This window comes from Phoenix dactylifera, chromosome 1 (genome assembly GCF_009389715.1).
Source record: "Phoenix dactylifera cultivar Barhee BC4 chromosome 1, palm_55x_up_171113_PBpolish2nd_filt_p, whole genome shotgun sequence".
NCBI classification, from domain to species: domain Eukaryota; kingdom Viridiplantae; phylum Streptophyta; class Magnoliopsida; order Arecales; family Arecaceae; genus Phoenix; species Phoenix dactylifera.
Window position 1 is genome coordinate 28613710 of NC_052392.1, and position 10522 is coordinate 28624231.

Here is a 10522-nt window from a genome sequence, read left to right on the forward strand (position 1 = left end):
TTCGGAGTGATGAGTCGCATAAGATGCCACTCAATTCGCTATATTATTGGTCTTTCTGAATACATGGGTAGCCTGAAAGGTGTCGCATTCACTTAAGAGTCAATGAATATCAGGAAGCAGTTGCACCCCCCCATGGCATCAGAATTGCAATAAGAAAATAAGTTATGTTGGCTATCTGCCCTCGGTGATTCCAATAATACCAGTTGTGAGCAAATAATTAGCCGGTGCCTGAGACCCCAAACCATTATGATCGTAATGATGGATTACAATGATTTTATAATAATGCCCCAACAGTACACTCTATCAGCCATTATGACAGCATATATTTACCAAATAATGTTATTAGATGTCCACAGAAAGGACTCAAAATAAATATATTATGAACAGGTAACAATGTGGATGTTGCATTGTGCTATTATAAATCATAATGCAGCTATAAACATATATGCCATTAACATCTATAAACATATGATACCTAGAGTCATCTTATTATTGCACTAGAAACACTTTTTTTTCTTTTTTCCAAAAGGGTGTTCCCATAAAATTGATTAATACTGACCTCGGTGTTTATAAAATTGATTAATCCAAAAGTCAAAGACTTTTTTATCTGAATAATGTTGATAATTAGGTTAAGTTTCTTCAAAAAGTAAACTTTCATCCAGTAATCATCTTAAATAATTCACTGTACAAAACTGTGAATAGTTATCTCACTTATTATTGTTTATTCATTTACTTTTGATGTTCTACTATGATTATATAGGGATATTGGTATTTTCAGTCTTGTAGGCCTCATTATTTGCCAGTATAATCTCAATTCTATTGAACTTGAAAAATCCTTATGGCCATGCTCTTTTTGTGTTTTAGAGTAGTAGTAATAAAGATTTGTAACTATTTAGCGAGCGCAAAATATTGCATCCATCCAACAAATATTATTCTTCTAATGTCTAATGCTATTCAACGATCAATGTAAAATTCATTCACTCTTTTACCATCGCTCGTTTTGTTTTTTCATTTTCATATAATCTGGCCATAAAATTTCAAAACACCATATGGAGTTGGATCCACTAGTTATCATATTGGAAGGCTTTGAAAAGCAACATTAGGACATATAAACCACATAAAAACAACCCTCCATCCATGTAGCCCAACATCAAACTCTCCAATGATTATATTGGGACTTTATGAGCAACAATATGAGGAGAACAAACAATATATAACCCAACCCTAATAACTCTAAGCCGTCAGCTCATTGGCTACCGTGTCTATTATCTTTTTTTAATAAAAACCGTAACTATTATTCATAACAAATATTCGTTCTAATATCCTGATCAGCTCGTGTACCAAAATCCGTAATCAACCACACATCCTTTGACACGTACAACTCCAGTCAATACGAGGAGGAAATCAAGCAAATTTTTTTTTTAAAAAAAAATCCCCCACCACTCCCTTGTCTTCTCATCTCCGATTACCCACTAAAAACGAAGGTGTCGTACTTTAATTTATATAACCCCATTGTCTTTCGCCTTCTCCCATGGCGGAGCTCAAAGAGCGGCTCCTCCCGCCAAGGCCCTCCGCCTCGTCGGCGTCGACCTCCGCCCTCCTCTCCCCGGCCTCCAAACACCGCGACTCCTCGGCCTCCGCCGCAGGCGGCGGCCCCGGCGGCGCCGGCCGCCGCCCCCTCTTCCAGGGCATGGACTTCCTGGGGCTCAAGAAGCGCGGCCAGGGCCTCCGCTCCTGGATCCGCGTCGACGCTGCCACGGGCAACTCCCAGATGATCGAGGTGGACAAGTTCACCATGATGCGGCGCTGCGACCTCCCGGCCCGCGACCTCCGGCTCCTCGACCCGCTCTTCGTCTACCCCTCCACCATCCTCGGCCGCGAGAAGGCCATCGTCGTCAACCTCGAGCAGATCAGATGCATCATCACCGCCGACGAGGTCCTCCTCCTTAACTCGCTGGATAGCTACGTCCTCCAGTACGTCGTCGAGCTCCAGCGCCGCCTTGCCGCCCACTCCGGAGACGTCTTCGCCGGCGGGAGCACCTCTCCGGACTACCTGCCCTTCGAGTTCCGGGCGCTCGAGGTCGCCCTCGAGGCAGCTTGCACCTTCCTTGATGCCCAGGTGTGCTTGTGTTTCTTTAATTGTTCATTTTCTGATTCTAGGGTTTCTTCCTACTGGTCCGGGGACAAAACAGATGCCTCTTTTATGGAGGTTCTCGGAGGTCTTGATGTTTTCTTTTAGTTTTGAGATTTTTGTCCAAAGCGCTTTCATTAGTTTTTTGCGTTTTGCAGTGTTGAAGAATCTAACAATTCTACAGGTGAAACTGACATAGACATAATATTTATATCAACTTCAGGTTTAAGATTTAGCAAGATTGTCCATCTAGTATTAGAAGCAGAGATTAGGACTGGTGAAACATCAGTAAGCATTTCTAATTGATGCGAGATTGGCTTGAGGATGTATCAATTGTTTGCAGATTTCCTTTTGAATGAATGATGGTAGAAGTCAATAGATCAGTGGCTAGTGAGAGAAAGATGGGGATGGGTATGGAGGAGAAAGTAGAGAAGCTTTAGAAACTCAGTCTTGTTCTAGGAAGATGAGCTATCATGGAGAACTTTGTTGATCATTATGGTTACAAAATATTGTTGATACATAAGTATATTTTGGTATGTTGCTAGTAATCATGATTAATGAATGGAATATTAAGAGGAATAAAACTGTTAGGGCAAATGGGGGGCCGATGTTACTGTATTGGGGGAACATTGCATTTTAAGTGGAGTTACAATGGAAAGATGGCTTATATTTAGATTCTTATCCACCCAAATATATGTACTAATTTATAATTTAAAAGATAAACACATTATACCATATCAAGAAGTCAAAGATGCCAATAAAAAGATTATGTAGTACTTCCTTCCTAAATATTTTACAATGTCATTATAATTGACCATACTTATTCGTTTAGAAATTGTGCAGCGATAATGCTAAAGGCATTTATATATAGAACTCTATAACTAGGAGATGAAAAGAAAGAGACTTACAATATCAATAGATTACTAGTTCTATCATTAAGAGTGCATGATAATATGACTAGTTGTGCATGGAAGAGGAGATTGGGTTCGACTTTGATGTAAGTGAATCCTTGAAAAGTTAGATTGCAGAATTTAGCCTTTTATGCCAGTCTTTTAGTCTGCTACCCTGCTAGTAGTTTTTTCTATTACATGTATGCAGGAGATTAGATAGTCAAATTTGGAATTTATTTTTATTCATGTGGAAATTTTGGTCATTTTGCCGCTTTACCCCTTCTGTAATCCTCTTATGAGGGCCAACTAACAGGAAAAAGGAGAAAAGAGAAGAGAAATAAACAGGTGGATGCTCCATAATTGGATTTTTTTTTTCCCGCTTGTTCTTGAAAAAAGGATATGCTAGATTAATAGTACACTTAAATATTAAGAAGAAAGGTAAGCATTTACTTCTACAGAGCAATAGGAACATATGCCCTCTTCTTCCCCTTTAAGGCCTTGAGATCGTTCTTCTTCTTTATTCTGTCTTCTGCTTCTTTCCCCTAAATATTGGAAGGGTATTTACCACAATAAATAATGCAAGATATCCAAATAGAGTTACTTCTAGTGGTTCCTTGTCTGCTCAGAATTCCTAAGAAGGCGATTGTAAGGCATTGGCGCATGGATAAATTGAAAATATTTGAGCATGTATCCTAGATTTGGGTGCGTTAATTGAAAGAATTTCAGATGAGACCTAGCCAGACAATGGAGTAGCTGAGGAATTTGCTCTTGAAGGTAGCACAGGTGGCGTTACTATATGTATTGTTTTAGGGGTCATGGCAGTTAAGCGACTTTTTATATTCATTGAGTGGCACACATGCAGATAAACCAAACAATATTTTTTTGTTGGAGGATGAGCGTATTCAAATCCTTGTGACTTGCCAAAGAGAATTATGCAGCTTGATTATTAGTGGAGGTGGCATGGAGAGTTCTCTCTTCAAAGCTTGCAGAAAGCTGACTTTAAGATGGAATAGAAAGAGCACTGTTACCAGCTGGCATGACTTAACTACTACAATTTGGTTGTGACGAAGTATCATTTGGTATGCTTTTCAATGAAACATGACCATACCAACAAGTCCTATGTAATCTGGTTTGGATGTCACATCATCCTTTTAACATGCCTTTATGTCTCTAATAAGAAGATCATATATGATGCCTGCAATGAACATCCACCTTTTTGGACAAACAATTGATCATGCATCTAATGATATTAGAATCTCCCAACAAAGTTAAGTTGGTCAGATTTGCAGAAAAATTTAGGTCTAGATTTTGGGTGAGGACAAGACATACACAGCAGAAATTACCAGTTCATGTGGATCTTTGGGGACTTGTTCCACGATTGAACTGTTGCATGCTAGTTGCATGTCAGCTTGGCACTAGAATAGTATGTAACATTGCATGCCAATGCTTGGCACGCACTAGAACAGTTTTGATGCTAAGCACTAGCATTCAGCTGTGCCATGCTAACTTGCTAATAAAGCATTGGCGCAATACATATCAACCCATATTGTTAATGGTGATTGGCACTTTTATCCATGCTTAGATCAGATTTTATTTTAATTATGTAATTTTTAACATGGCAGCCTAAGTTGTATTGCCACATTATGTAAGTTATATTGGGGCTTTTTCTTTTTGGTTGAGTTGTTAACACTTTGAGAGGCCCAACCAATAGGTGCAAAGGAGGATAGAAAGAAGGGAAGGATCAAAGATGGATGCTTTTCTTGCTTGGGCAACCATAAGCACCTTCTTACTTTCTCCACTTCTTTTCCTGCATGTATCATATAAAGTCAGCCACTTATTCACTAGTTTTGGGATTTTTAAGTTTTAGTTCTTTAGAGTTTATTATTGCAAGGGGAGCTTATGTTATTGTAAGAGTAATCCTGAATATTGAGCATAAATTAAAGCCTTTCTTCTTCTTCTTCTTCATGGCAACAGGAGCCCTCTTTCCTTCTTCAAATCCCCTTTTAACAATTTCACTTCTTGTGCTTTTAAATTCAAAGCTATCTGGAATGTTAAATATTGAAGGGCAATATCAGTATGCTGGGTTACTGTATGATAAATGCAAATTCACCATCCTCTTGATGTTTAGTAATCATTTTCTTTTTTGTGAGAAGATGAAGTACTACTCAACGGTGTTGATATGCAAAATTTTCATTCCTTAATATTGATACTATCATGACAATAAAGAAAAAGATTATAAAAGTGGTATTTGGTCTTGGTATGATTAGGGCTTCCATAATTATATGTTCTAACTTAAGTTGTTATGCAGAATTTTCAGTGATATGTAACTGAATTCTACAACGATTTTTCTTATGTTGTGGCTTGTGGTTGTACTGATCTTTTATTATGTGATGTCTCTAAAAGATAACATGAAGGGGGCATTTGGTATGGGGTGATGGCCCAAAGATCACGAGTGATGTAGGTGGAGATAACCAGATCACTGCATTTGGTTGCACTATGATGATCCTGTATGACAGTGATCTCAAATCACTTCCACTCTTCAAATCGCTGCCCAACCTAATGATGGAAAATCAATCCTTGAGGATGGATATCCAAGATCACCTCAAAATAGTGATCTTGGGCTGAAATTTGGAGACAAAAATACCTTTCAATCCGGCAGAAAAAAATCAGTTTATTAATATACCATTAATATATTATAACAATATTATATATCTTATATTATATTGATATTACATATATAGTATTTAAGATATATATTATATATATTATCAATCATATTATTAATCAATTATATTTTTAAATTATAATAAAAATATATTATAGTACTTTATATTTATATTATGAAATTATTTAGTATATTACTTCTATTTACCTTATTTTCCTAATCAAAATAAATATTAGTATTAAAAAATAGTGTATTATAAGTATAAATAAAAAACATTAATTCTATAATAAAAATTAATATATTTTGTAAGATGAATAATTTATAGGATTAATAAAAATATTTTATAGAATATATTAATAATTTATTATAATATATTTTATATGATTAAATATATTTTTATGAAATCTATCAAGGGTAGTTTTGGCATTATATGGTTTTTGATCTTGGATTTTCATAGAATACCAAATAGGTTACACATAGATACTGGGGCATCTTTAACCATTGGAACATAGTATACCAAACACGATGATCTTAGATCGTCGGAGATTAGATTATCCCAGGATAAGGATTACTAGTGATCTAAGATGACCTTAATAATCACGTTTGGGTCACCAAACGCCACCTAAGGGGGATAAAGATGCACTAGAAGGTTTCAAGTAGGTTAGACATCATCATCTATGATTCATAAATTTGCAAAGAGAACCTCTTAAAACTTGACATGGGAATGCCTTTGTGTCTAATAGATATGCGCACAATATGTATGCGTAATCAATCAATAATTAGCTGCACCATTTGCTTCTTAGTCTATAAAATTGTTAGAACATGTACTATATGTTAGAGGTGGCAACTTCTTTTATGGCAGTACCAAAAAGTGGACATGTAAATATGGTGACATCATGCTTTGATGATTTGAATGCATCAAAGGGTAAATGTCCCAAGTGTCCAAGTGTTGGACATGTCAAGAAACCAACGTCTGGAGCATCTAGTCTCAAAGAAGGTAGATTGCGATTTTTTTCTTTGTTAAAATTTTAACAATTTTTCTCTTTCCTTTCTGTCTTCTCTCTCCTACCTGTTCCTTCTTCTTATTCTCTGCTTTTCCTCTTTTTCTTTCTTCTTTTTTTTTTAAACATATTTGTCACTAAGCTGTAACCATACCAGTTCTTGACACCAGAAAATCCAGGCCGGAATTAATCTAATTATTCGTATGTCTTATACCTAAACTGCTCTCCAAGTCAGTCTTGCATGCCCCTGAATATATTTTCTCCTTTATATGTATATTTAGATTATGACTTCTTTTTTTGTGCCAGATGTCACATTTTCAAACAAAAATGCATGAGTACACTCTATTGAACATCCTTTTCTGTACTTGTAACCATATTCAATTAATCCTGTAATGATCTCTAGCTGGCTAGGGGATGTTCTTGTTTTTCTTCCTATTTGTGCCCTACTTCCCTGACTTTCAGCATACACATTTTGTGGGCAGCAACCAGTCTAAGTCGTAAATCCTGTCATTTCACAACCCAAAGCATTCATATTCATCACAGATGAGACCCTAGACCTCAGGATTGCATCACTATGGTCACAACACAATGTTATACCATGTTCTCCATTGGAGTCTCTCGACTGCTTGAGAGTTATGGAACAGAATACCCTGTTTTGTTTGTTCCTTGTTGGTTGACCAGTGTTAAATGAAAGGTGGCCAGATACATAGTCTGTCCTTCATAATGGTTGCCCATCATCATTGTGCCAATGAAACCAGAATTATTGCAGAAAACGTTACGACATTGGTAAGAAAGTGTGCTTATTCCAGTACAGTTGTTGACTCTAATCACATATCCATACATACTGGTATACATTATATAATTTATGCTGGCTGCGTGGAGTCACAGCTGTCAGGTTTGGCATTTATTATGGAGTTTCGTGTAGCAGAAGGGTCAAGGCTTTTGTTTTTTGCTTTTTCTTTTCTGTCTTTTTTGGTCTGTATGTGTGTATGTGTGCAAGCATGCACCTGCAGGCAGGTGAGCGGGTGGGCAGGCTGCATCTTGGCGAGAACTAGGTCAGCTTGTGGAGCTTCAAAATGTTGTTCAGCAGTAATATAAACCTGTGTCTTCTGACTAAAATAAGTATAATTCAACTTTGAATTGTGATCTTATGATATTTTCAATTCTCTCAACTTAATCAGGCAGCAGAACTAGAAATGGAGGCATACCCCTTGTTAGATGAACTAACATCAAAAATCAGTACTTTGAATTTGGAACGTGTCCGTCGCTTAAAAAGCAGACTTGTTGCATTGACTAGGAGAGTTCAGAAGGTATGTCTACATGTCTCTTATGCTGCTTATTCTTGTATTTTCATTTCTTGCCTGACTTCTACTTGCTATCTAACTTTATTTTTATAGGTTAGGGATGAGATAGAGCAGTTAATGGATGATGATGGTGATATGGCTGAAATGTATCTCACCGAGAAGAAGAAGCGAATGGAAGCATCATTCTATGGAGATCAGTCTGTCCTTGGATACAGTTCTGCTGGGGCTGGAGTATCAGTTTCTGCTCCAGTTTCTCCTGTTTCTTCACCACCTGGATCCCGGAAGCTCGAGAAGACCTTGAGCTTTTCCAGGAGCAGGCATGAGAGTATGAAAAGTTCAGACAGCATGACTGAACATATTGAGGAATTGGAGATGTTATTGGAAGCTTATTTTGTGGTCATTGATAGTACACTCAACAAGCTGACTTCGGTAATAAATGCTGTTTGTCTAGCCTAATCTTACCTTAGGCATGGAGTTAAAGCAACTAAATAGAGGTTATCATTTTTTTCTCTTTTCAGTTGAAGGAGTACATTGATGACACAGAGGATTTCATCAACATCCAGCTGGTTTGTTTTCCTCTTCCTTTTCTTTTCCTGAGACTGAAGAGTCAAGGTGGCTTTTCTCATGGCATTTAAGAGTATTTCTGTCATCGGTTTGCCCATCAAATGACTAATGAAAAAGAATCACATCTTCATATTATCGAGATAATATTTTTTTCCGTACTTTCTTTGAAAACTTTAATCAATGTCACTTCTAAATGCTATTTGGCAACATTTTTATCACTGGTTTCTCAAATTTTTAACCCCCCCCCCCCCCCCCCCCCCAACTTACGTTTTGTTGGTTATCCCTTTCCCTCCACTGTATTAATGATTTTAGAAACAAAAATACTATTTATGGATTTAATTGTATCACTTTCCATGGTCCATAAATAGCAGAATGGAGTCTAATGCTTGTAAGGAGACTTGCATGCATGAAAGATTAGATGCTAATAAAAAAAAAGATCAGTGTGTTCTATTATATATTAGACCAATTCAAATACCATGTTAGAGGAAAATTGTAACAAGTGATTGAACTCAGCAGCAACCAGAAATACTTTCTCGATATTGAGTATCCTCAAATGGAAGCACATTCGGAGAGTTCAGATCAATATCGAGAGATGGTTTGTTGGTCCAGAGAAAATCACTACAAATGGCTGGAGTACCCCATTCAGAGATTGTTTGTTGGTCCAGAGAAATTCGATAGTATCTCTTCAGAGTCAAATTTTCAAGTTCTGGTCATCTATGAGACCCACTTTCATGTCAGACACTACTTCACAAATTTAGCACTGGAGTATTAGCTTTTAGATGGTTTATAGGTGGTCTGAAATCTGTGTAGCTATTGACTACTTTTTTATATAAAATCACTGACCATTTTCTCTTGCTTGGTAGCTGCATTCTCAAGTGATTATTGGTTTTGAGACCTGATTGTGATAATTTGTCATTGTTTGCTTTCAGTATTCTATATTATGAGACACTTATCTGGCACTAAAGCCTTAGATATTACTGAGTTCATTAATTAAGTTCCTCTGTTTCCAGGACAACGTTCGGAATCAGCTAATCCAATTTGAGCTACTATTGACAACTGCAACGTTTGTGGTTGCAATTTTTGGCGTGGTTGCTGGAATTTTTGGGATGAATTTTGCTATACCATTATTCGACAAACCAGACGCATTCCAGTGGGTGCTCATAATCGCTGGAGTGAGTGGTGTAATTATTTTCTGCTCATTTCTGTGGTTTTTCAGGTATAGAAGACTAATGCCGCTGTAGATTCTTGTGGATGGTGAGAGGAGAGCATTCTCTCTCATTTAAATTGCTGGGCTCAAGGACACCCTGAAAGGATTAGGAGGTCCCTATTTATTTGTATATATATGTCGATTCTTTTTGGTTTGCAGCCTAATATGTGAACGTTTTGGAAATTGAATGTTGCTATTGCAAATAAGGTGAGAGTAAATAAACGTAGTAGTATTTCTTATCATACATTATTTCATTTTACGGAGATAGTTTTGTTTGTTGAAAACTTTCAGCATTTTTTTTTCTAGTTATTGTGCACGTGCAAATGCACCCGGCTACCACTAAAGTTTTCAGACATAGATTTTTTTTTTTTAAAAAAAGCACAAATTAAGTGCAATATGTTTTCCTCATGACTTTGTTTAAGATTTATTTGATATTAGTATGTTCCTACTCTAATTAACCCTAAAATTTTGCTTTGACTGACAAATCATTGTGAATTTCTATTTTGGAACTGCAAAACTCTTATTATCTTATTATATATATAATTAAAGAAATCTCGATATGTGGAGAAATTCCGCACTCAACTCCTTGTAAGAATCCAGCGGTATTAGGATTTTTTTAAGAAAATAGACATTCAACATGACTTAAACCCCAAGAGAAGAAATTTAATTAGGGCTACCAAGGAAACCAAAAAAAGTTGCAAAATAAACCTTCTTTTTATATAATTAATTAATTAACTAATTCCGCTTAATAATTAATTGA

General features: G+C 36.6%; 1 protein-coding gene across 2 annotated transcripts; it reads left to right on the forward strand.

Annotated features, from left to right (window-relative positions):
- The first annotated feature begins 1498 nt into the window (after nucleotides 1-1498).
- On the forward strand, nucleotides 1499-10025 carry LOC103722176 (magnesium transporter MRS2-1). Of its 2 annotated transcripts, none has more exons than XM_008812635.4 (5): nucleotides 1499-2119; nucleotides 7869-7997; nucleotides 8085-8420; nucleotides 8510-8557; nucleotides 9566-10025. In XM_008812635.4, the coding sequence occupies exons 1-5, from the start codon at nucleotides 1532-1534 to the stop codon at nucleotides 9794-9796; spliced, it is 1332 nt and encodes a 443-aa protein (XP_008810857.1). In that variant the 5' UTR covers nucleotides 1499-1531; the 3' UTR covers nucleotides 9797-10025. The 2 variants fall into 2 exon arrangements, with proteins under 2 accessions (XP_008810857.1, XP_017702252.1); XM_017846763.3 differs by lacking the exon at nucleotides 1499-2119 and adding an exon at nucleotides 6073-7776.
- Nucleotides 10026-10522: the final 497 nt, after the last annotated feature.